This window comes from Desmodus rotundus, chromosome 10 (genome assembly GCF_022682495.2).
Source record: "Desmodus rotundus isolate HL8 chromosome 10, HLdesRot8A.1, whole genome shotgun sequence".
In the NCBI taxonomy this organism is placed as follows: domain Eukaryota; kingdom Metazoa; phylum Chordata; class Mammalia; order Chiroptera; family Phyllostomidae; genus Desmodus; species Desmodus rotundus.
The window spans coordinates 1,047,730-1,072,479 of NC_071396.1; the positions used below are offsets into that span (position 1 = coordinate 1,047,730).

A 24,750-nucleotide genomic window follows, 5' to 3' on the forward strand; every position below is an offset into this window, starting at 1 on the left:
CTCACAGGCACAGGGCTGGCCGCTGCCTGTGAGCCCGGCCACTGTTTCGGGCCCTGTCGTACAGCCCCACCCCTCCTGCTGGGCCCCTGGGGCTGCAGCACCTGGATGTGACTTCACCTGCTCCCTGCCTCTCATGGGGCTGGCCCCTGGGGAGTCCACCCTGCTCAGGAATGGGACCCCTGCCCATGCCCAGGGTGCCCTCCGGGGCTGCCCCCTCTCAGTGGGACAGCGCCCAGACCACCCTCCGCAACTTCTTTCCAGGGAGCAGGGAGCCCCACGATCCACCCCGAGGGTTACGCTGAGCACAGTCCCCAACCACAGGCCCTTTTGCAGGAAGGCGCGGTTTCCCACTCCGGTCGCATGTGGTTGTTTTCTGAATAGCAAGTCGGGGGGATTCTGGGACCATGGACTTGGTACTGACCTGAGGGGGAGACCTTGCCCCTCGCCTCCCATGCCCACCGCCTTGGGTGAAAATGAGTTTTCTTCCAAATTGTTGGTGCGTGGCCCTGTCCTGGCATAAAGGAGCTATGCGTCCACAGTGCGTGGATGGAGGGCCTGGGGACAGCGCCCGGGGTGAGCGTGGACGGTGGGGCTGGACCCCTGTCAGCTGCAGAGGTGCCAGGTTCTCCATATCAGCCTCCTGCAGCTGCCAGTGGCAGCTGGTGGGGCGACACCCCGGGGAGACTGGGCTTGTCAGGGGAGGCCCAGGGGAGGGGGGCGGGGTGCAGAGCTCTTGAAAGCCACCAGGCCCAGCTCGGATGGCTGTGCGGGGAGTTGGTTCAGCCGGGAGCCCCAACAGGGACCTGCTTTCCCCGTTAGAAATAGCTTTCTCCTGGGCCGGGAGCAAGGAGGGTGACCAGGGCACGGATGGAGTGACAGAAGAGGCCTGGGGGAGTCAGGAAAGCCCTCTGCAGGGTGGAGCTGGCTGACCCCCCCCAACCCCGTGCCTCCCCTGCCTGATCGTGCTGCACCTCCCGGGGGGCTGCCTGCAGAAGAAGGGTAGTAGAAGCTGAACGGTCCCCACACACCACATGCCATGGAGTTTATGCTTCAGTGGGTGAGACAGGACGAGGAGGAGGAAACCATGTCCGGTACTTTAGCGAGGGGTGAACGAGAACACAGGGGAAGGGGCCCAAGTGTCCGCAGAGGCTCAGACAGAGTTTGGTGGCCAGCGACAGCCTCGGTGCGGGTGACCTGCAGGGAGTGAGGAGCCCGTGGGCGGGGGGCTCCAGTCAGCCGCCCAGGACGCGAGGCGCTGAGGGCCAGGGTTCTGGGGTGGGGGGGCTGAACAGTGAGGGTGGGCTCAGGGTGCCCAGGGTGACGGCTCCGCCCCCACAGGAGAAGCTGGAGTACTTCTTCCTCGTCGTCTTCTCCGTCGAAGCTGCCATGAAGATTATCGCCTACGGCTTCCTTTTCCACCAGGACGCCTACCTGCGCAGCGGCTGGAACGTGCTAGATTTCACCATCGTCTTCCTGGGGTGAGGCCAAGAGGATGGGGGGTCCCGAGAGGACACCCTGCCTGGCCAGTCACACCAGCGAGGATGCGTGTGTCCCCAGTGGCCGCCCGTTTCTCCCCATCCTGCCCCCATCCAGTCATTTAACCCAAGGACTGCGCTGAGTACCTGTCATTCGGGGGTCGCAAAATGCACATGCATTCCCCTGCGTCAGTCAGCTCAGCAGCCATCACAGAGAACCGCAGGCCGGGGGCTTAACCAACAGAAGTGTGTTTCTCATCATTCTGGAGTCTGGCAGTTCCAGGTCGAGGTCCCAGCAGAATCGGCGTCTCCTGAGGCCTCTGTCCTCGGGTCGCAAGGGCCACCTTCTCACCGTGCCCTCGAGGGCCTGTCCCCCGTGCACACACACATACGCCTGGTATCTCTCCGTGGGTCCACAGTCCCTCTTCTTCCACGGACACCCATCGGGATGAGGGCCCAGCTTCACAGCCTCGTTTTCCTTGACGACCTTTCTAACGGCCCTGCCCCCAGGCACAGTCCCCATCTGAGGTCCTGAGGGTTAGGGTTTCAACCTATAACTTCGGGGGCCACAGGTCAGCCCCTAAGATAATTTAAGCGTGACCACATCCTTGTAACGGCGGCCTCTGTCAGGCAGTTGCTAGCAACATCCGATTTGCTTGCCGCGACACCTTATTCGATTCTCCCCATCACCCGGCTACTTTCTCCCTCTAAGGAAGCTGAGGCCCCAGGGAGTCCAGCAACTTGCCCAAGGTCACGCTGCTCCCCAGGGGCCGTGGCCGGACCCAGACCAAGGCCATCTGGGCCCCAGAGGCAGCTGCCTCCCCACCACATGGCCCTTCAGGGCCGTGTACGCTGTTGACTATTCACCCATGTCCTGGTGCTGCCGTGGGCACACCGGGGAGCCAAGGGTTGTGGTGAGCCAGCATCCGTCTGGAGCCCAAGACACAGGCGTCCAGAACGATAGTGTCAGGAGCGGCCCCACGCTGGGCACCACTGTTTCGCACACAGTGGGTCCCCGGGTTCAGTTGTCAAAAGCAGGGTTTGTGAGGAAGGGCTTGAGATGGACTCCCGAGGAACGATGGATGTTTGGGTCTGTTAGAGAGAAGGAGGAGGAAGAGAGGAGGAGGGGCCAGGAGAGGAAGCACAGCTCCGGGCTTCCTCCCGGGTCCCAAAGGATGAGGGGCTGTTGCCGCCCGGCAGCCCTCCGTGGGGTTACCAAGCCCCTGGGCTGGGGATTCTGGTCATAGGTGACACGTGGACACCAGGTCTCCCCAACCCGTGCCCTGAGGTGACATCACAGATGGATCCGATCCTCGTCACAGAGCCTGACTTTGGCCTCAGGACCGTTTGCAGTGAGACCCCTGGGCAGGCATCCCTGAAGCAGAGCTGGCCATGGGGGAACCGCATCTGCTGTCCTTTCCCTCGGCCTTCCCATGGGTCCCCTGAGCACAGAGAGGACATGGGGTCCCAAGGACAGTACTCATCTGACCGCTGGGCCCTCTCCCCTCCCCGCCAGGGTCTTCACGGTGATTCTGGAGCAGGTGGACGTCATCCAGAGCAACACGGCCCCGCTGAGCAGCAAAGGCGCCGGCCTGGACGCCAAGGCCCTGAGAGCCTTCCGCGTGCTCAGGCCCCTGCGGCTGGTGTCCGGGGTGCCCAGTGGGTGGCAGTGTCCCCGCAGGCCCCCCACCCCGCCCCAGCCTGCCCCCTGGCCCAGTTCTGGGTCCTCCTCCTACCCTGGCGTCCCAGAGGCTTCCCAGGGCGGGGGGAGCGGGAGGGGGCCCTGGGGCGCTGACCCGCCCTCCCTCCTCCCCCGCCGCCCGCTGCAGGCCTGCAGGTGGTCCTCAACTCCATCTTCAAGGCCATGCTGCCGCTGTTCCACATCGCCCTGCTGGTCCTCTTCATGGTCATCATCTACGCCATCATCGGCCTGGAGCTCTTCAAGGGCAAGATGCACAAGACCTGCTACTTCACCGGGACCGGTGAGTCCCGGGGGCCCCGACACGTCCCGGGGGGGGGGGGACCGCCCTGCCACGGAGCCGCCGCACACTGGGTCGCTGCCGGCCACAGCTGCCGGCCTTGGGACAGATTCCAGCAAGGTTTCTCCTGCCGTCACCCACCGTCTCCTGTGTCTGACCCTCCCGCCTGCAGACATCGTGGCCACCGTGGAGAACGAGAAGCCGTCCCCCTGTGCCAGGACAGGCTCGGGCCGCCCGTGCACCATCAACGGCAGCGAGTGCCGAGGCGGCTGGCCGGGGCCCAACCATGGCATCACGCACTTCGACAACTTCGGCTTCTCCATGCTTACGGTGTACCAGTGCATCACCATGGAGGGCTGGACCGAGGTCCTGTACTGGGTGGGTCGGCCGCACCTGCCCAGCCCCTCCCTTCCTCTGGGCTGGCGGGGAGAGGGGCGGCCCTGCCTCTTCTCGCTCTTCCCGGGGAGCCGCCTCTGGTCCCCAGGCGTGTGTCCCAGCATCCTTGAGACACCGCCAGTGTGGGGCCTCTCTGTGCAGCACTCGGGACGAGCAGAGGGTCAGAAGCCAGGAGCTGCGGGTCTGGCTCTGGTCTCCCCTCCTAACTCGTCCCTCAGCCTGGCTGGTGTGACTCACTCCTTAGGGCCCGGAGTCTCAGATCTCTTGGGGGATGACGGGCCCTTTGAGTCTTTCTTCTGGCCACTGGGCAGGACTGCTTTCCCGTATGAGAAACACTGGACGTGAGTTTCCTCATCTGCGACAGGAGAGGGCTGCCCACGTCCTGGGCCAGCACCGACGGGGGAGTGGGAGGGTTCGCTTCATCACGACAGAGCGGCCCGCAGCCGATGCCACGGAAACCTTCGTGTGGTGTCTGCTGTTTACTTGGTGTTACCGGGAGCTAGGCTGCATTTCCTATTTAATCGCCTCACCGTCGGAGGCGTTGTTCCCATTTCACAGATGGGGAAACTGAGGCTCAGAGAGGTTCAGTAACTTGCCCACGGTCACAGAGCTCGTGAGCAACAGAACTAAGAACTCTAGTCCATGTGGCTCCCATGCTGAGACTCAGCAGCAGCAGCATGAGCTGCCAGTGGGGGAAACACTGTAACGGTGGGGGAAACACTGTAACGTGTCAAATGCTTTGCAAGTATGGAGGATTCGTGTCAACAGTTCTTATGAGCTCCCACCATGGAAGCAAATCACTCACCACTTGAAAGGGCAGTCCCCTGGGTGGCCTCAGCTGGGCTACACGGCCCCAGGGCGTACCACTGCCCCGGGAGGCGGATATAATAATGCTCAGACCTGCCGGGCGGCTTATCTCAGGTCTCAGATGCTGGTTGTGAGGCTGCCGGCAGGCTCAGGCTGAGACTCCTCACTGCTTCTATGTTGAAAACGTTTGACTGCAAAGGAACCAAGTGGAGGTGGACTCCCTGAGAGAGGCAGGCCAGGGAGGTGGCTGGAGGGAGGGAGAAATGGGTCGGCGCCACCTGGGCCAAGAAGAGGGTCAGCCAGGCCCTTCCCCTTTAGGAGGTCCTGCGTTTTCAAGAGAGAAAAAGTCCCCTCCCGTGGCCCAGGCGGCCTGTGTCCTTGTCTCCCAGGGTTGGTGGAACGGGCAACCCAGTCAGGGGACCAGACTCACCCCTTTGTCCTTCCAGGTCAACGATGCCATCGGGAACGAGTGGCCCTGGATCTACTTTGTCACCCTCATTCTGCTGGGGTCCTTCTTCATCCTCAACCTGGTGCTGGGTGTCCTGAGTGGGTAAGGAAGCCCAAAGACAGCTGGAAGGAGAGAGAGGAGGAGGAAGAACAGGACAGGGAGCTGTGACTTAGAAGCTCCACACATTCCTGCGTCCCCTGAAGCTATGGGCCTGCTCCCCGGTTGGCAAGGAAGAGGCAGACGATGAGGCAGGAGCCCTTCCATTTCTCTTTTTCTCCCTTCCCTTCGAGCCTCCTTCTGTCCCTCCGCGTCCCCAGCTTCCTGGCCCTGGCTGTGCCTGGGCTCAGCACCGAAGGGGCCGCGAGTCCCCAGCTGTGCTGGAAGCTCCCTTCTGCCCCGCATGGTGGCCTGAGGATCCCTCCCTGATCCTCGGGCCCGTTCCTGTCCCCCGATTCTTTCAAGGCCCGGGAGCGCTCCCTGGGAAACTGGAGCGTCCGTGGCTGATTCTGTTCGGACAACAGACTGTCTGGTCACTGAGCCCTGATGCCCCCCAAGGCGAGGCAGGAGGAATTGAGGGGGGAAGAGAAGAGATGAGGAGGGGGCTGAGTGTTCCCAAGGGCTTCTGGAGGGGGAACAGAAAGGGGCAGGGAGAGCCGTCCCTCAGCCTCCTGAAAGGGCACCTGTATCCCAGGCACCAGCTAAGCCTCAGGGAGGGGGCACACCCAGCCACAGTCTGGGCTCTGTCTGTCTTTGAGCAGCTCAGTCCTTCCCACACTGCCCCTTTGCTCCTTACCCATGTCCCCCTGCCCTGCCACAGGGAGTTCACCAAAGAGCGGGAGAAGGCCAAGTCCAGGGGGACCTTCCAGAAGCTCCGGGAGAAGCAGCAGCTGGAGGAGGACCTGCGGGGCTACATGAGCTGGATAACGCAGGGCGAGGTCATGGACGTGGAGGACTTGAGAGAAGGTTCGGGCCCGGGCCCTCGCCTGCCCCAGCTCCCCTGCCAGTGCACACCCCTCCCTGAAGCCCCCGCAAGCCTGGGTGGCCCACAGAGCAGGTATAGCATTGTGCTGTGCAGGTGAGGAAACCGAGGCCCTGAGAGGTGAGCAACTGGTCCAAGGCCTCACGACTCCTAACAGTGGCCTCCTGTGGGCCCAGCACTCTTTCTGGAGCGCAAGCCCCGCCTGCCTGCCCATCACCTGCACATCCACACCCCTCCTGTACTCCTGGCAACCTGGTCCCAGGAAGGCAGGGACACCCAGGTCCCCCCAGGGCCTACTGTCTCAGGGGCCCCCAGCCCGTTGCCCTTTCCGGGTGTGTCCAGCCATGAGGGGCACAGAGGGCCGGCCCACCCTGTCTCTCTTACCCTCAGGGAAGCTGTCGCTGGATGAAGGTGGCTCGGACACTGAGAGCCTGTACGAGATCGAGGGCCTGAACAAGCTCATCCAGTTTGTGTGAGTGCCCGCCCGCCGCCAGGCCCCCAGCCCTGGGGCCCCAGGACGTGCGTCAGAGCCCCGCCACCTCCCTCCGAGTGCTAAAGGGCCACTGCCCCAGTCCCGTAGCCCACCCAGAGGGAGGGCATGGGCAGATGCCCCGTTGATGGACTGCTGCTGCTGCCCGAGGACCAGAGTGGCGTGGGCGGGGCTGGTTTGGGTGGCTGCCGTCTTTTACTAATTCAAACATCACCGAGGTGGCAGAGAAACACATCAAAGGGAAGATGAAGGCCCCTCTCCCTGCACAGAAGTAACCATGGTAACAGAGCAGCATCCCCGGGGCCTTTCCACGTTTTCCTCTCTCTCTGTCTCACACACACATGCACACAGAGCAGGTTTCCCGGATTTTGTCTGGGCCTCTTCCACGCAGGGCTATTTACGTAGTTACTGTCACTTCAGAGTCGAGGGCAGGGCCCCGCACCCGGGAGGGGCTGCCGGGTATTCGGGGAACAGATGCGTGTCAGGCACTCATTACCTACTGGCTTACCTTTGTGACTTAAAATGAGCTCTGGAGGCCAACTTCACACAAATGTCTCTTTTTGTTGTTATTAAGACATTTTTTTAGAGTAGTTTTAGGTTCCCAGCAAAATTGAGTAGAAGGTACAGAGCGTGGCCGTATCCCTCATGCCCCGCCCCCCGGCACAGCCCCCCCCACTATCAACACCCCCACGAGATGGTGCATCTGGCGCCCAAATGAACCTGCACTGACACTCACCGTCTCCCAGCGTCCACAGCCGCCCCAGGGCCGCTCCTGGTGCTGGACACCCTCTGGGATTGGACAAGTGCACACACGACCTGTGCCCGTGCGCCGCTGCCACAGCACCTCCGCCGCCGCGCTCGCCCCCTCCTCCCCCCGCCCCCGCCCCCGCCCCCGCCCCCTGCCGTGCTCCCCGCAGTCCCCGTGGCCGGGCCGTGCGCGGAACGCCGCAGTTTCTGATTGGCTCCCTTCACGTAGTCCCGGCCTTCACGTGGCTTGATCGCTCACACGCCTTCTTCTGGCTTAACCTCGATGTCAAATGTTCCACAGTAGGGTGCTTACTAATACTTTAAGGAGCCCACGGTGTGGGTACTTAGCCATACTTCAGAATATCTCATGGTGTGCAGACTTAGAGGCAGATCGAATGACGCTTTCCGGTCTGGGCTCGCGAACAAACTCCCCGCGGGGAGCAGTTTTGCCAAAGTGTGAACGTTTCTGCTGGCAAATCGCCCGAACAGGACCTGCTGGGTCAAAGGTGCATGGACGGCAACCCCGGGTAAACGCTGCCAGCTTGCTCTCCAAAAGGCACCGACGGTCCAAGCGCCCGGCCCGCAGCCTCCCCACCACCCGATGCCATTGATTTGCTAAAGAATCGCTCCCGAAACGGGAGCAATGCGGCGCCCAGGGCTGGCCTCACTAAGACGGGAAGTACGGAGCCCCGCTCCGCGCTGGGTGCTGTGCCCAGCACTGCATTGGGTCCTCTGTCCTGGGCATTGGGGTCACTCGCCTTTGAAGGAGGGAGCGCGCAGCCAGGAAGAGCAGAGATCTTAGACCTGCGTGGCTCTACCGCTCGCGTGGCTGGGGGGAGGGGCGGTCAGACCCTGCGTGGCCTGCCGGGGTCTGCCTGGAAGCCAGGCGGGAAGCTAGGGCTCAGGGACAGCAGCCCCTGGCCTTCCTCCTGCTCTGTCCCCTCCCCAGGAGACACTGGAGGCAGTGGAATCGTGTCTTCCGCTGGAAATGCCACGACATGATCAAGTCCAGAGCCTTCTACTGGCTGGTGATCCTGGTTGTGGCCCTCAACACGCTGTCCATCGCTTCCGAGCACCACCACCAGCCGGCGTGGCTGACCCACCTGCAAGGTGAGGCGGGCCAGGGAGGGGCCAGTCCGTGGCACCGAGGGCTTGGCAGAAGGGGCCAGTTAGATGTTGACGTCGGCTTCTAGCAAGGACGGACCGGTGGTACCTCCCTTCTGGGCGATAACAGCAGCGCTTTGGGAGACCTCCAGGAGCGTGTTCAGGTGTCTGTGCAAACCGTCCCGCCACCGACACCAGATGTAAAGCCTAGCCGTCGTTTCGGGGTCCAAGCTTCCAACAGCAGGGATTGTCCACCATGTCTTTATCGCCCACACGCTCAGCGTGAGGCGTGGAGAAGGGCCTCAGGGCGTGGAGAGAAGGAACACACTTTCATGAGGCTGCTTAGCCCGAGGCAAAGACAGATATTAACAAATAACTGAGGAGGCGTTGGGGGACAGGTGACGGCTTGGAGACGGGGGCGGGAGGCCTAGGCGGCCGGCTCAGCCCGGCACTGTGCCCCCCAGACGTGGCCAACCGGGTGCTGCTGTCCCTCTTCACCGTGGAGATGCTGATCAAGATGTACGGGCTGGGGCTGCGCCAGTACTTCATGTCCGTCTTCAACCGCTTCGACTGCTTCGTGGTGTGCAGCGGCGTCCTGGAGATCCTGCTGGTGGAGTCGGGCGCCATGAGCCCCCTGGGCATCTCCGTGCTGCGCTGCATCCGCCTCCTGCGGATCTTCAAGATCACCAAGTGAGCCGGCGGGCGGGACGGCGGCCGCGGTCTGGGGTCTTCCAGTTCACAAACACCTGTGGGGAGGGCCACCTCTCCACCTCGCGACCGCCCCCTGCAGGTACTGGACGTCGCTGAGCAACCTGGTGGCGTCCCTGCTCAACTCCATCCGCTCCATCGCCTCGCTGCTGCTCCTGCTCTTCCTCTTCATCGTCATCTTCGCCCTGCTGGGCATGCAGCTCTTCGGGGGCAGGTATGACTTCGAGGACACCGAGGTGCGCCGCAGCAACTTCGACAGCTTCCCGCAGGCCCTCATCAGCGTCTTCCAGGTGGGCCGCCCACGGGGCCGGGCGCTTCTTGTTCCTCCGCATCAGGGCGGGCGTCGCCTCCTCCAGGAAGCCGCCTCGGGTCTGTGGGTTTGAGGTCGAGGTCCCTCTGCAGGCTCCCTCGTCCCCTGTGGCTCTCTCCATGACAGTCGCTCATCTGCCTCCTCCACACTCCTGAGCTCGTCCTGTGTGTCCCTCCCTGGTGCCCGGCCGAGGGCTGGCCCACAGTCGGATGGCAGTTTGTGAACGAATGGGGTTGGGGTGGGCTGGGGGTCCAGGCGCCTGTCTGACGTGTGCCGCTGCTGCCTCTGAGCGCCAAGCCGGACCGGGTGGGTCTCCGCCCAAAAGGCTGTGTCCTCCTGAGAAGCATGCACCGTCGCTCACCCTGCAGGCGTGCCTCAGCCAGGGCGCACGGGAAGCCACCCCAGGGAGCAGGGCTGGGGCTCCCTGAGAGGCCCCTGGGGGGGGCTGCCCTGTGCAGAGCCAAGGCACTCCCCTCTGCTGTGCGGGCCCCTGTGAGGAACACCCCCATGGGGACACTGGAGGGGCAGGTGCGCGACACTCGGCCAGTCCAACACACGGCTTCTCTGTCCCCCATTCACCCCTCTGGCTGGGCGGGTGTAGCGTCTTTGACAGCCACCTTGTGCCCTTTCTGGAGGCTGGAGGGACAGGAGGCCTGGGTGAGAGCCATGCAGTTAGGGACAGGGCACGGGGAAGCAGTGGCCGCTCTCGGTGACAGTCACACTCCGTGGCCCTGGAGAGCCAGTGGTAAGATTTCCACTCATTGCAAGAGTGCCGGGATTAGAGCAGGGACCTTTGGTCCCAGCGGGGGATGGAGGGAGGAAAGGTCTGGGTTGGGGGCAGAATCTCAGTCCCTGCACGCCCCCTCTCCAGCCCTCCCCGTCCCCCAAGTCCTGACAGGGGAAGACCAGAATTCCCATCCTTCCCTGTCCCCCAGGTCCTGACAGGGGAGGACTGGAACTCCGTGATGTACAACGGCATCATGGCCTACGGTGGGCCCTACTACCCCGGCATGCTCGTGTGCATTTACTTCATCATCCTCTTCGTCTGCGGCAACTGTATCCCCTGGTGCGCAGGTGCAGGGAAGAGCGTAGGGAGGGGGCTGGGAGAGGAGCTGAGAATGTGGTGAAGGGTGCCCCCTGGCTGGAGGGCAGCTCCCAGGCCCCTGGGGGGAGGACTGAGGTAGGACAGGGGGAAGGGCAAGTGCAGGCGTCACTGTGGGACAGCTCCTTCCTCCAGCCCATCAGGGGGCGGGGTGACGGGCTGCAGGGGAGGACTTCATCCCCCTGAGGCCCCTGCAGGATGGTGGGAGGGCAGGACTTGGGGGAGGAGCCGTGAAGAGCCAGCCAGGGGCAAAGGCAGGGGGCAGGCAGGGAGGACCCGGGCCCCCCCTCCCGCAGCCCCATCTCCTTAGCTGGACCCCCCAGACATTCTGCTCAACGTCTTCCTGGCCATCGCGGTGGACAACCTGGCCGAGGCCGAGAGCCTGACCTCCGCCCAGAAGGCCAAGGCTGAGGAGAGGAAGCGCAGGAAGATGTCCAGGTGAGTGCTGCGTCCTCGGCAGGGCACTGTCCAGGGGTGCTGGCGTCCCAGCTCCAGGCAGGTGGCTCTCTGGAGCCTGAGTCTCAGGGTCTCTGGTGCAGGGTCCCCAAGGGGCCTCCAGCCCCAGCAGATCCTCGAGAACTTTCTAGCCCGGGCTCCACTTTGGGTCTTCTTGGTTTCCAACGCAGGGGTCTCCCAGACAAGCCAGAGGAGGAAAAGTCGGTGGTAGCCAAGAAGCTGGACCAGAAGCCCAAGGGGGAGGGGATCCCCACCACTGCCAAGGTGAGCCCAGCACAGGGGGGTTTCAGAGGCAGGTCAGGGACAGGCTCCACTCGGAAATTCCTCTGGTCGCCCCCACCCTGAGCCTGAGAGTGGCGAAGGGGTAGGGTGGGAGGTGGGAGAGAGGAGCTCAGCCAGGTGAGGGCACCTGCCCTGCTCCAGCAGGGGACAGTCCACAGCTACAGCTCCCGCAGGTGAACCTTTGTGCTGAGAAGTGCAGATGCCCGAGCCGGTACCCAGACTTCCTCAGAGTCCCAGCGCCCACCCCTGCCCCACGACTTGGCACCCCTTTTCCACAGAGAGGCCCAGACTGGCTTCCCACTCTCCTACCCTGCCTGTCTTGTCCCAGCCTGGCTCTGCTCAGCCTTCCTGGGGGCTGAGACTCCCAGGGTCAGAGGGTGACCCCCGAGGGGCTGGGGTTCCTGGCGGGGGCAGGAGCCTGGAGAAGTCAGTGGGGCAAGGGCACGGTGCACCGCCCCACAGGCTGGGGTCCTGGCTCCACCGCACGGGAGCTGGGGCAGTTTGTCTGACTTTCTGGGCTTGGCTTTTATCTGTAAAAGGGGATGGCTATAGTGACCCCTGTCCCCGGGCCGTAGGGAAGATTCCGGGAGCGGAAGCTGACACAGGCCCTCCTGAGAAGGTCCCGTGGACACGGCAGGTCTCGTTTTCATCGTCCTCTTCCTCCCGTTTCTCCTACAGCTAAAAATTGACGAATTTGAGTCCAACGTCAATGAGGTGAAGGACCCCTACCCCTCGGCTGACTTCCCCGGTGAGAGTCCTGGGCCCTCTTCCCCAGGGGCCCTCTCGAATGTGTCCCCAGCCGGCACCCCCTCCGCCCCCCAGCCTGTGAGTGTCTGAGACAGACAATCCAACAGCGAGACCCCCCGCCCCGCAGGGGACGATGAAGAAGATGAGCCCGAGATCCCAGTGAGCCCCCGGCCGCGGCCCCTGGCTGAGCTGCAGCTGAAAGAGAAAGCGGTGCCCATCCCAGAAGCCAGCTCCTTCTTCATCTTCAGCTCCACCAATAAGTGCGTGTCCCCTTGGCCGCTGTGCGCAGTGACTTACAGGGCTCTGGTGGGCGGGGCTGTCCCTGGCTTTCCCGAGACCCCCGTCTCCTGACTCTCTGCACCAGGAGAACTCACTCCTTGAGTCTGGGGTCTTGTGCCCTGCCTGCAACTCTGCAGCTCAGGGGGAGGAGGGCTTCGGCCCCGCCCACTGCTGGCACCGAGCCGGCTGGGTGCACTGGCTCCTTTCTGAGGGCAGTTTTAGACAGGGGACCAGGGCTGGGGACACTGTCGTTCTCAACGGCTTCTCAAGTTCACGCCTTTACAAACACACAGGGACTAGGGTCTTCACGGTGTTTCTCTGACTGCCTCTTCTGGTGGGGAGACTGGGGTGGTGGGGGGGTGCTGGGGATGGGAGGGTCGTGGGAGAGGCCTGGCTGGGGTGGGACTGAGGCTGCAGGGACAGAAGGGGGCAGGGCCCTGCGTGTCCAGCTGAGGCCCATCCAGGTGGAGGCTGCCCTCCACTAGGCCAGGAGGGAGGGGCCACTTCCCCCCGCAGGACAGAGGCCAGTGAGGCCCGAGCAACTCACTGTTCCTGACCCCCCGTCCCTGCAGGATTCGCGTCCTGTGTCACCGCATCGTCAACGCCACCTGGTTCACCAACTTCATCCTGCTCTTCATCATGCTCAGCAGTGCTGCACTGGCCGCCGAGGACCCCATCCGGGCCGAGTCCATGAGGAACCAGGTGATGCAGGCAGACCTGCCCTCTGCTGGCTCAGTGTCCCCCACCCCACCCCCACTGCAGCCCTCAGCCAGCACACGCCTCCCTCTGGGGCTGGGGGAAGCTGTGTCCTCTGTGTGGCCATGGGCATCAGAGCTTCTTAGAGTTCAAGTCCTTGAAGGACAAAACTGCCCAGTCCGCTCCTTCTGAACACTGTGGTCCCAGTGCGAGGCACAGTCAGACTCTTGTAATTGGATCGAATGATGATGGTGATGATGGTGGTGATGATGATGACAGTGGTGATGGTGGTGGTGGAGATGATGGTGATGGTGATAGAGATGATGGTGGTGGTGGTGGCGGTGGTGGTGAGGATGGTGGTGATGGTGATGATGGTGATGGAGATGATGGTGATGGTGATAGAGATGATGGTGATGGTGATGGTGGTGATGGTGATGATGGTGATGGAGATGACGGTGATGGTGGTGATGGTGGTGGTGGTGATGGTGATGGAGATGATGGTGATGGGGGTGATGGGGGTCGTGGTGGTTTTGATGGTGACACTGATATTGTGCTTCACCCTTCCGCGCACTGAATGCCTCCCTCTCTGTCCCCAGATCCTCGGGTACTTTGACATCGCGTTCACCTCTGTGTTCACCGTGGAGATCATCCTGAAGGTAAGTGAAGGCCGCGGGAAGGCTTCAGCGTGGGCATGGGGCATCTCTGGGTCCGGAAACCAGACCCAGAACAGCTCTAACTTCCTCACGTGTCACTCACTCGGGCTGGACGGCAAGGTGAGGGAAAAGCGAGAAGGTGGAGAGAGGCTGGGAAAGAGCCAGAAGCCAGGAGACCAGAAGGGGTTTCGGCTCACAGCCGGGGTGAGGGCTGAGCGGGTGGACAGCCGGAGGAGACAGGCAACGCAGCTGACCTGCAGCCCGCATGCCTCTCAGCCGCACCGCCGAGTGTGTGCGGAGCCTCGGGTGTCTTCCCCACACTGAAGGCACGGCCAGCATGACAGCCGGCCTGCGGAGCTGTGACTTGTCCCCAGACCTGCATCACCAGTGGCTGAGAGGCCTCCCCTCCAGGTGGTCTCAGGGTGTTGCCTGGGCAGGTTTTGGAGTTCGACAGGATTTCATTAGGAAGAGAGAGCAGGGGTAGTCCAGGAGGACTGCATGGTGGCAGGGCGTTGTGAGGAGACGTTTGGGAGGGGCTCAGAGAGCAGCTCCTTGTGGTGGGGAGATGCCTGCATCCAGGGGCAGCCTGGCTCAGAGGCGAACAGCGAAGGCCTCAGCCCCATCAGACGTGAAGGGCACAGGTGGTTGAGCAAAGGGCCTGGGAGGTTATCAAGAATTTATGAAAGGAACTGCAAGGTGAGTGAGGGGAGTGGCCCCGGGGCTGGAAAGAGAGAGGTCAGGGGCCTGGTGACAGTCTTCAAATCCCCGAGGGTTATTTAGCCGACTCAGCCATCTGTGGGGCTGCGGGACTTCTGGAGAAGCTTCCTGAGGCAGAGTAGGAATTGTGTCGTGTCCTGCAGGAGAGGGGAGGCCAGGGCTTCCGGACTCTGTGGCCCCCCGAGGACACACAGCCAGGGCTCCCTGTGTCAAAGTCTAGCATGGCTGCCCCAGAACTGGAGTAGAAAACAGAACACACAGCCCCTAGGACACGAGGAGGAGGCGTGGGCTGACACAGCCCCCCACCCCACCGCTTCTCTGGCCGCACTGCCCCCTCAGAGCAGACCGAGGGGGGCCCACCCTCAAGCAGCCCCTCCTGGTCAGCCGCAGGCCCATCCCCCACCTGGCCCCAGCCAGGGCGCTGCCTGTCTCTCCACAGATGACGACCTACGGTGCCTTCCTGCACAAAGGTTCCTTCTGCCGCAACTACTTCAACCTCCTGGACCTGCTGGTGGTGGCCGTGTCCCTGGTGTCCATGAGGCTTGAGTGAGCAGAGGCCGGAGGGGGGGCGTGGACCCTTCTGCCCACCCCCCCCCAGGGCCTGAGAATGGGAATCATCCCCTGGGGAGGGTGTCTCAGAGCCATTAACGAGGAGCCAGTTCCCTTGGGTTGTCACCAACTGGAGTCACAGTGCCCAGTGGGCAGAGCCACGAGCTGGGGACCAGGAGGAGATCAGAGAGGAGAAGGCCGTATCGGCAGCCCTTTGGGGAACCTGGCGCCGCACTTGGGGCTCCCAGTTGACGGGGCAGACAAGCCTGCACCCCCCCCACCCCCTGCCACCAGGAAGCCTGTTCCAGGACTGGTGGCAGCTTTCCCCGGGGCAGCCCACACCCAGCCTGGGGACAGGCAGGAGCGGGGAGTGGCTGGAGCAGCCGCCACAGCCCCACCCTCGGCCGCCTGTGCAGGTCTAGCTCCATCTCCGTGGTGAAGATCCTGAGGGTGCTGAGGGTGCTCCGGCCCCTGAGAGCCATCAACAGAGCCAAAGGGCTGAAGGTGAGAGGCCCCACATGGCCCCGGGGGCGAAGGAAGAGGGGGCTGCGGGGCCCAACTCCGGCTCTGCCTGTCGTCGGTGGTGGGGGTGAGGCTGGGCAGCCAGCTGGGCCCAGAGAGGCTGGTGGCCAGGGGTCCCCGTGGCCGGAAAGGCGAGGGTGGGGCACTGCGACCGGGCCCCCTCGCGCCTCCCCCACAGCACGTGGTGCAGTGCGTGTTCGTGGCCATTCGCACCATCGGCAACATCGTCCTGGTCACCACGCTCCTGCAGTTCATCTTCGCCTGCATCGGGGTGCAGCTCTTCAAGGTGAGCCACCGGCCAGGGGGCCAGCCCGCGGGCCCAGGCCGGAGTGGCCCCTTCCCGCCTGTCAGCCAAGGGAGCCCCGCACCTGGAGGGCAGCTGTCCCCAGGCGCCCAGCGCACCTGCCGTCTCCCGGGTTTCTGTGGTTTCCCCTTCAGGATGGGGGCGCCTCCCTGCACCTGCCAGGCCCTGCAACGGCCCCCTTCCGTCACTCTCACCCACCCCTACCCCCAGACCTGCTAAAACACACCCCCAGCCAGCCCTACCTCCGCAGTCACCTGGGCGCCTGCAGCAGTGCAGGCAGGTGCTGCCGCACCGTTGTAGCAGGTGCTGCCGCACCGTTCAGTCTCCCGGGAGCTCCTGAGGGAGGGGGCCATCTTCACTCGCTCGCTAGTCTGGGAGCAGACCCGCCCCGTCCTCAGTTCCTCTCCAGGGACCAGCCCTGCCAGGTGTCCCTCCCACCGAGCAGACCTCTGGGTCGCCCACACTGACACCTGAGCACGTCACCGGCACCCTGGCTCACCCTTCCATGACCCAGTTTCTTCTTCCCCCCAAGTGTCCTGTCTGAAACCCACGAGGTAGAACCTCGGCCACACTCAGTCAGTTGTGCTGCGGCGTTCGCCCCTTCCTCCCGCAAGCCCGGACAGGGCTGCCTCCCTGGGCCAGGGCCTCGGCGGCGGGGCCGAGGGCTCCTGAGCCCGGCCTGGGGCCTGGAGCAGGCTGAGGGGTGGGCGATGGTGGAGGAGGACTGTTTGGGGCCCTGGCCCCTGGTCTGGCCACCCTCTGGGAGGAAGACAGGGACTCCTCCTTCCAGACTGCCCACTGTCCCATTGCACTCCCGTTTCCATGACCACGTGTCTGCCCCTCCCTCCTTCTGGACGCAGGGCAAGTTCTTCCGCTGCACCGACCTGTCCAAGATGACAGAGGAGGAATGCAGGTGCGTCTTGCGGAGGGCCACCGCATGGGGATGTGTGTGGGGGGCTGGAGCCCCTTCCCGCTGTGGGAGCTGGGAGCGGAGCCCCTTGCACCTTTCCTTGGGTCTCTGTGGGGAGGGAGTGCCCAGCGGGTCCCCTCTGGTCCCGTCTGGGCATCGGCTGCCTGCACACTCGATGCCCGGAGCCCAGAGGACATGGTGGGCGGGCAGCGCAGCCACGCACAGCACAGTGACTGGGCGCCCCCATGGCCCAGGGGCCATTACTACGTGTACAAGGATGGGGACCCCACGCAGATCGAGCTGCGCCCCCGCGAGTGGGTGCACAATGACTTCCACTTCGACAACGTGCTGTCCGCCATGATGTCCCTCTTCACCGTCTCCACCTTCGAGGGCTGGCCGCAGTGAGTGGGGGCCGGGCCGGGGTCCCTCGGCTGCTCCCAGGGGTGCTGGGGGCACTGGCTGGGGTGCTCTGGAGGACTGGTGCGTGTGGTCACTCCGAAGGGAGCGGAGCAGGGCCTCCAAGCACACGTCCCCGTGCCCCGTCGGCGTAGGCCTCTAACCGGTGAGGTAGAGGGGCCGCCCCACAGGAAGGCAAGGAGGCCGTTCCGGGGTCTGTTCCAGCCTCCCTGGCACGACCCTGACCCCTGTCCCCGTACTCGCCCTTCACAAAGCCCCTGGAGGGGTGGAGCCCGCCTGGCCTGGCCCAGCCCCCAGCCCACCCTGTCCCCCCACCCAGGCTGCTGTACAGAGCCATTGACTCGTATGAAGAGGACAAGGGCCCGGTCTACAACAACCGGGTGGAGATGGCCATCTTCTTCATCATCTACATCATCCTCATCGCCTTCTTCATGATGAACATCTTCGTGGGCTTCGTCATCGTCACCTTCCAGGAGCAGGGGGAGACGGAATACAAGAACTGCGAGCTGAACAAGAACCAGGTGCCCGGCAGTGGTGGGGGCTGCTGCCCGGGAAGGGTCCGGGGGCAGGACCACCCCAGGCCCCCCACTCGCACCCCACCCCATCTCCATCCACCGTCGCCGAAGAGCTGGTGGGTGGGGTCTTCTCATGGGCCCCTCAGGACGCCCAGAGGGAGGAAGCCTGTCAGAGCCCAGGCTGGACAGGAGCCACATTCGGAAAGGCCCGTGGTGACTCGGAGGGAGCCTGCCCGCCTCTGGGATTCTCCCCTCTATAGCCCGGCAGGCCCCTCGGCCCAGGCTCCGGGCTTGTGGGCAGTGGGGCCTTGGAGAGGGAGGGCCAGCCGCCTGCTCCCCACCCCCACCCCTGACACCCCGCTGTGCCGCCCCAGCGCCAGTGCGTGCAGTATGCCCTGAAGGCCCGCCCACTGAAGTGCTACATCCCCAAGAACCCGTACCAGTACCAGGTGTGGTACGTGGTCACCTCCTCCTACTTCGAGTACCTGATGTTCGCCCTCATCATGCTCAACACCATCTGCCTGGGCATGCAGGTGAGGGCCCCGGGCGCCAGGCCGCCCCCACCCCCGACTGCTCTTCCTGGCACCTGCTGGCTGGTGAGGTGCTTCGAGGGTTAGAGAAGTGAACTTGACCCAGGCCTGATGGTTCATGAGCGGTCAGTTCCGTGAGGGGGGTGGATGGGCGTGCGGAGGACGAGGGGCGGGAGGAGAGAGTGCGCTCTCTCCGTCTGTCTTCTGCTGCCCATCTGGGACGTTGCGTTGGCTGTGGGTTTGGCTCTGGCCCGAGACTGGGTGCAGTGTTCGCAGAACAGGTGTCGCGGGAGCTGAGCACAGGGTCCAGGCCACGCCACAGCCGGTGGCGTTATCCAGCCTGCATTAAGCGTCTGATCTCTTAAGCCCCGAGGCGATAGAGCCCTCCCTCGCCCAGGGACAGGCTACCAGGCCGCCCCCTCCCCAGACGCCCTGTGCCCCTCCCCCACAGCACTACAACCAGTCAGAGCAGATGAACCACGTCTCAGACATCCTCAACGTGGCCTTCACCCTCATCTTCACCCTGGAGATGCTGCTCAAGCTCGTGGCCTTCAAGGCCAGGGTGAGTGTGGGGGCCCCAGGGCCCCAGGAGCTGGTGAGGCCTGGCGGAGGCCTTTCTGGTGGACTGCCCCCCAACTCCATGGCCTCGTTCTATAGAAGGCCCTTCCCCCGCTCCCGAGCTGCTCACCCCTGGGGCCACGCCTGCCTGTTGAGCAGGGCGGGCAAGAGAGTCGGGCTGCTGAGCTGGCCGAGGATGCAGTGGGCACTGGCTGCCCCTCCCGAGCTTCTGAGGACTCAGCCCAGGGCCGGGGTCCTTGCGGTGGCCTCGGTTCCCAAGTCCACTACTCGATGTCCAGCCCAGCCACCCCTGTCAGGGCTGCACTGTCCTGCCCGAGGCTTTGAGGGGGACAGGGTGAAGGTGCCCCTCGTCTGCACTCCAAATCCTGAGCTCCTGACCACCCTCCCCACCAACCACTTCACTCTGGAGGAAACAAGGAGCCAAAGGCAGGAGGCATGGGGGTGGGGGCTCATGGGAGTGGGGGCTCATGGGAGCCCCAGGGGAAAGGGGAGTGCCCTGGGCCTGGCCCCAGGTCTGCTTTCCCATAGCTGGCTGGGACCTCCACCTCTGGCTGGCCTCCAGAGCTCCTCCTCAAAGTGCTCACCCCGATTCCCGTCCCTGTCCTCCCAGGGCTACTTTGGGGACCCCTGGAATGTGTTTGACTTCCTGATCGTCATTGGCAGCATCATCGACGTCATCCTCAGTGAGATCGACGTGAGTGTTGGGGGGCGGAGCCATCCCTGGGCAGGGGTCGGGGGGTCACTTGTTCAGTGAACAGATGTCTGCGGGGGGGACACAGTGGGTGTGCAGCCTGGCACCCTGGGGGACAGTCCTGCAGAGCAGAAGACAGCTCAGGCTCCAGGCGGACCTAAGGGGCGTGCTAGGCTGGCCAAGGCCAGAGCCGCCTGCGAGGGAGTCACTGCTGGGTGGGTGGTCACAGAAGGCTTCCTGGTGGTGGCAGCACAGTCTGAAGTGTGGCCCGAGGGAAGAGGAGGTGGTGACGAGTTGGTGTGGGTGCCACGGCATGTTTTGGGGACCCCGGGCTCAGCAGGAGCTGGACTGAGATATGGGTGTAGTAGGAACAGCAGCAGGGGCGGGAGTCCACTCAAGGGCGCTGATTTGGCCAGGGGAGCCCAGCGGGGGATCAGCCCCAAAGCCAGGGGCTCACCCATGCAGAGGCTTCCTTCTGAACCTCCCACACCCAGCACCGAGCCCACGAACCCCACCCCACGGCAGGCTGAGGTGGGGTCACGATGGCTCTAGCGACCCCTGACTGATGCTGGTGGGTGCGTGAGCACCTGAGGCAGGTCTGGAGTCTGAGAGGAAGCTGAGAGAAAGGGCCCTCGACCTGAGCCACCGGAAGGCTGAGCCCTGGCGGGGAGCGTCACCTTCTCAGGACTCAGCAGCCATGCTGGCCACCCAGGGGTGCGGGGTCCTGGCCTGGGGGTCCTGTCCCCCCCACCTGGGGAACAGAGTGTGACAGACAGGACTTCCTGCCTCGGCGCCGAGGGGTGGGTGGGTTCGGGAGGAAACAGGCGCATGCATGCGTGTGCGTGCATGAGTGTGTCATACATGTCCATCTTGCTCCGTGTTTGCTGGACACGGCCCCCACGGGCCCGGGGTGGAGATCAGCCTCTCACCAGCTCAGTCAGGAGGGAACTCTAAACGAACCACCCAGGTCTGCGTAGGGGACGCCTGCTCGATCTAAAGTTTCTCTGGTGGTGGAGGACGGGCGCAGGTGTCATCGGTCATTATCAGGGGCATCAGGTGTCCTTAACCGGTCATGTTGGTTTGACGTCACGGTAAGACCCGAGGTCCCAACGTTGACTGCTGTTGCTGACGCACAGACCAGGGGACAGGCCAGGGGACAGGCCGGGGGACAGACGCGGACAGCGCCGTGTGTCAGGACTTCCTGTGATGACAGGCACGTCGCACTCTCTCCAGCACACAGGCCACCGGCCACGCGTGGCTGTCGGTCACTCAGAATGCAGCCAGTGCCGCCGAGGAAACAAATTTCTAATCGTATTTGATTTTCACTGTAATCCGGCCGCGTGAGCCCGGTGGCCGCCATTTGGGCAGCGCGGGAGGCTGCGGTCACTCTGGCTGCCCATTAGAACCGCTCACGGTGAATTTATGCCCCAAAGCCAGGCCCCGCCCCCAGAGGCCTGGCTGGACACCCGGCGAAGGGATGTGTTTTTCAGTTTTCTGTGTGGTTCTGATGTCAGGGTCGAAACCGGTAGTCGAGGGCGGAGCTGCCCTAGAGAATGTGGGGGGGCGGGGAACCAGCCCACCCGTAAATAGTGGGAACATAAAGCAAGGACACCCCCATCCCAGGACCCCAGAACAGGCTGCTCCTGACATGCAGCCAAAGGAGAAGCTGAGTATAAGCAGGAGCAAAGCTGCTCCCCCACCCCCCACGCCTGCTCATCAAGAGCCTGGCCACAGCTGGCGGCCACCGGCCTCTGCCAGGCCAGGGCGGGTACATCTCCTCTGGGGTTGCCCCCACCCCCCAACACTGTCCCTGGCCCAGACACACTGGGGTGGAGGGTGTGAACTCACTTATGCCGGTGGGCAGGCATGACTCTCCAAAGTCGTCGTCAGCGTCACACAAGCCAGAGCCCGAGCGCCCCTGGTCCGCTGCAGACGCACCTGGGGACGAGAAGGGGCCTGGGAGCCAGTCTTCCCCCCTCCCTGCTCCCGCCCCCAGCCTGCAGCCGCCCCGCCCCCGCTTCATCCCGACGCCCAGCACGGGCAGCCACTTGGGTCTCCGTCCCTGCCTCCCTGTCTTTCTCTCTCTTTAACTGATCTCGTGTCCCTCCTCTCTGACACCCCCTCCCACCGTGTCCCCCCCTCCTCGTCTCTTCTCTCCGCAGACCTTCCTGGCCTCCAGCGGGGGACTGTACTGCCTCGGTGGCGGCTGCGGGAACGTTGTAATTCCGGGCTGCATGAGTGCCCCTGCAGCTGGCATGCCGAGGCCTGGCTGCGCGGTGCATGGGGTCCCAGCACTCAGCACTCCCTTCCCAGAGCAGCGACCCCCAGGGTCCGGGACAGGGTGGGGGCGGGGCCCAGCGGTAGATGGTGCATGGACGGAGTGGCTTTCTGAGAGCCCCGGAAGTGGGGCGAGGGGCTCTCCATGTGCAGATGGGGGCACCCAGAGCGGCCTGTGATGCAGGACCTTAGGACAGGTCTCAAACACAAAGTCTTCGGGGACACAGGGCACTGGGAGGGGGCCTCCCCCTCCCAGGGTCACGGGGTATCTAAAGCTCCACAGGGTGCGGCCGCCCGGCTGGGGCGTGGCCCTGTCCTGGGGACAGCACAGTGAGTGAGCGTTGGGGACGCTCTGCACTGAGAGGACCCTGGGCAGGGGCGGGGGCAGGAGAGCTGCCAGGGTCCTCGGCTCAGCGGCAGCTTGAAGAGAAGGGGAGATGAGGCAGGAGGCCCAGACGGGCAGGCCGAGGGCCTGGCCACAGCCTGACCCCTGCCCGAGGCCCTGTGGCCTCTCCTGTGGGGGGCTCACCGCATGGGCCGCTCCACGCCCCCCACCCTCCTCCTAGCCGTACAAGCCCAGAGCCCTGAAGCCCCGAGCCCAGGAAGGTCCAGCAGAGGGCACCGCAGGAGCCACCTGCCCTTCCAGGGACACCTGCCCCTCCCGCCCCGCTGCCCTGACCCCAGCCCCTCGGAGGTGCCGCCCCCAGACTGACCTCTGGGGCCGCTGCCCCACAGGACCCCGATGAGAGCGCCCGCATCTCCAGCGCCTTCTTCCGCCTCTTCCGGGTCATGAGGCTGATCAAGCTGCTGAGCCGGGCAGAAGGGGTGCGGACCCTGCTGTGGACGTTCATCAAGTCCTTCCAGGTGTGTGTGCCAGCCCTCCGGCCAGGGTGCTGTCCAGGGAGGACCCGGGGTCCCTGGGGAGCTCAGGGAGCCAGGTGCAGTGGGCGTGGGGCAGGGAGAGCCTCACGTTGGCCCCTCCCTCAGGCCCTGCCCTACGTGGCCCTGCTTATAGTGATGCTGTTCTTCATCTACGCCGTCATCGGCATGCAGGTGAGCCGGGGCGTCTGTGGGCCCTGGAGGGGTGGGCCCTCCCCCTGCCCCTCCCCTGCCCCTCCCCTCCCCTGCCCCTCCCCTCCCCTGCCCCTCCCCCTCCCCTCCCCCTCCCCCTCCCCTCCCCTCCCCCTCCCCCTCCCCCTCCTGCCTGGCTCCCCCTGGCAGCCCCTTGAACCTGGTGGCTGCAGCAGGAGTTCGGGGAAGCCATCCCACCATTCCAGGGACCCGACTCCATCTCTAAAGCCTATCAGAGGCCCAGGGAGTCCTAGCCCACCTCCCCAGACAGCCCTCCCCCCTTCTCCGCACGGAGTCCCCAAGTCGGCTCACTGTTAAGAACGCTTGTCCACCCCCCACTTCTCTGGGACTCGATGGGAAGAGCCTCACGCAACCTTGAGGGTCCGGAAGGGAAGGGGACTTGGGGGAGCTGGAGGAAGGTGAGGGCAGGGTGGGGAGGGCGCCGTGCAGACTCCGTCGGGGTCCCCAGGCAGCCTGTGTGTTCTGCAGATGTTCGGGAAGATCGCGCTGGTGGACGGGACCCCGATCAACCGGAACAACAACTTCCAGACCTTCCCCCAGGCTGTGCTGCTGCTCTTCAGGCAGGAGCCCACCCCCAACCACTGGGCCTTTGCACGGAGCGGGCGGACTGCCAGAGTGGCCTGCGTGGCCACACTGGGCCCTGGGCTCAGAGCCCAAGGCTCCCCTGTCCCCGTCTCGTCCCACTGGGCCCCACGTGGGATGTAGCCGGGCCTGAGTGCAGGGTGGCTGTCCCCCAGTTTCACCCCAGGAGCTGGAGACAGAGGCCAAATGTCCTCCAGGGGGGCAGTGAGGCCTGGATGACCTCTGACGCTGCCTCCCCTCGGTTAGCCCTATGTCCTCCCCTGCCACCCCCCTCCCAACAACGCAAATCATTGGTTGATTTGGCCCTTCCATCCAAGAAGCCCCTTTTCTGTTACTTAACTCCCACTCTGCTGCCCCAATACGCAGAGCAGGGGGTGGCAGTGTAAAGGGGAAGCTGAGGCCCGGTTCATAGCAGACCCCCCAATTTGGGGGGCAGCCCCCATCAGCCCTCCTGCCCCAGCCCAGGCATGGCGGGGCTAACAAGAGGGCCCCCCTTCCAGGTGTGCGACGGGGGAGGCGTGGCAGGAGGTCCTGCTGGCCAGCAGCTACGGCAAGCTGTGCGACCCGGAGTCGGAGTACGCTCCGGGCGAGGAGCACTCCTGCGGCACCAACTTCGCCTACTACTACTTCATCAGCTTCTACATGCTCTGCGCCTTCCTGGTGAGCCTCGGCAGCCGCCCTGGCCACCTTCCGGGCCAGCAGGGGCGCGGGAGGCTCCAGAAGGCTCTGCTTGGGGGGTCCCAGCTGGTTCTGGTCATCTGGGTGTGGCTAGGTTTTCCGCCTGCCCTCTTGTCCCCAGAGGGGTGCGAAAAGGTTTTAGTTTTCTGTGTGTTAGCAATGAAAGGGGGGAATGAGCTTCCGCCCTCACTAGGCAGGCCCTCCCCTGTTCCTCGGGCGGCGAGGCAGCGGGACCCCAGAAGCAGGTCCCCCCGGAGGCCCCGACCGTGCTGGCCTCTGTCAGCTCGTGTGGAGATGATGCAGAGCCGGCAGCGTCTGGGGGGCCCTCGCTCCTTCGCTCTGTATTCTTTCCTGAATTCAATCAGATCACTGTGTGAGCGCCTCCCATGGGCCAGGCCCCGGGCTCGGTGCAGGGGACAGAGACGCACGTGACACCCAGTCCTGGACCCACAGGCAGGCGCTTGCGGGACACGAGGGCCAGCAGTCATGTGTCAACACACCCTGCAATTCCAGGGGAGCCCCCACCCCCTGTATATGCAGAAAAGGCCAGTGCAGCATCGGGGTGGGGTCCCGTGAGGGCTCCTAGGCAGGGACATGGTCTCCTGGGTGTGGGGGCTCAGGCTGGTACCCAGCACTGGGCAGAGACGCCGGCTGGGTCCAAGCACAGGGGCACAGCTGCCCCTGTGGGGGCCGCAGGTCACTCAGAAGGGCCCAGGGAGGGAGACACTG

General features: G+C 64.2%; 1 protein-coding gene across 1 annotated transcript in view; it reads left to right on the top strand.

Moving 5' to 3' along the window:
• CACNA1S (calcium voltage-gated channel subunit alpha1 S) overlaps positions 1–24,750 on the top strand; it is a 37,697-nt gene that overhangs the window by 5,243 nt on the left and 7,704 nt on the right. The window contains exons 3-33 of the mRNA XM_045184528.2: positions 1,339–1,478; positions 2,992–3,134; positions 3,305–3,457; positions 3,627–3,832; positions 5,104–5,207; positions 5,923–6,068; positions 6,475–6,556; positions 8,271–8,431; positions 8,890–9,115; positions 9,216–9,423; positions 10,379–10,499; positions 10,869–10,983; positions 11,172–11,265; positions 11,962–12,031; positions 12,158–12,290; positions 12,882–13,011; positions 13,602–13,661; positions 14,815–14,921; positions 15,341–15,428; positions 15,625–15,732; positions 16,611–16,663; positions 16,915–17,061; positions 17,397–17,598; positions 17,967–18,125; positions 18,574–18,684; positions 19,312–19,395; positions 21,555–21,611; positions 22,405–22,533; positions 22,657–22,722; positions 23,230–23,321; positions 23,844–24,003. Coding sequence (XP_045040463.2) covers positions 1,339–1,478; positions 2,992–3,134; positions 3,305–3,457; positions 3,627–3,832; positions 5,104–5,207; positions 5,923–6,068; positions 6,475–6,556; positions 8,271–8,431; positions 8,890–9,115; positions 9,216–9,423; positions 10,379–10,499; positions 10,869–10,983; positions 11,172–11,265; positions 11,962–12,031; positions 12,158–12,290; positions 12,882–13,011; positions 13,602–13,661; positions 14,815–14,921; positions 15,341–15,428; positions 15,625–15,732; positions 16,611–16,663; positions 16,915–17,061; positions 17,397–17,598; positions 17,967–18,125; positions 18,574–18,684; positions 19,312–19,395; positions 21,555–21,611; positions 22,405–22,533; positions 22,657–22,722; positions 23,230–23,321; positions 23,844–24,003 — 3,855 coding nt within the window. The remainder of the gene's footprint in view (positions 1–1,338; positions 1,479–2,991; positions 3,135–3,304; positions 3,458–3,626; positions 3,833–5,103; positions 5,208–5,922; positions 6,069–6,474; positions 6,557–8,270; positions 8,432–8,889; positions 9,116–9,215; positions 9,424–10,378; positions 10,500–10,868; positions 10,984–11,171; positions 11,266–11,961; positions 12,032–12,157; positions 12,291–12,881; positions 13,012–13,601; positions 13,662–14,814; positions 14,922–15,340; positions 15,429–15,624; positions 15,733–16,610; positions 16,664–16,914; positions 17,062–17,396; positions 17,599–17,966; positions 18,126–18,573; positions 18,685–19,311; positions 19,396–21,554; positions 21,612–22,404; positions 22,534–22,656; positions 22,723–23,229; positions 23,322–23,843; positions 24,004–24,750) is intronic.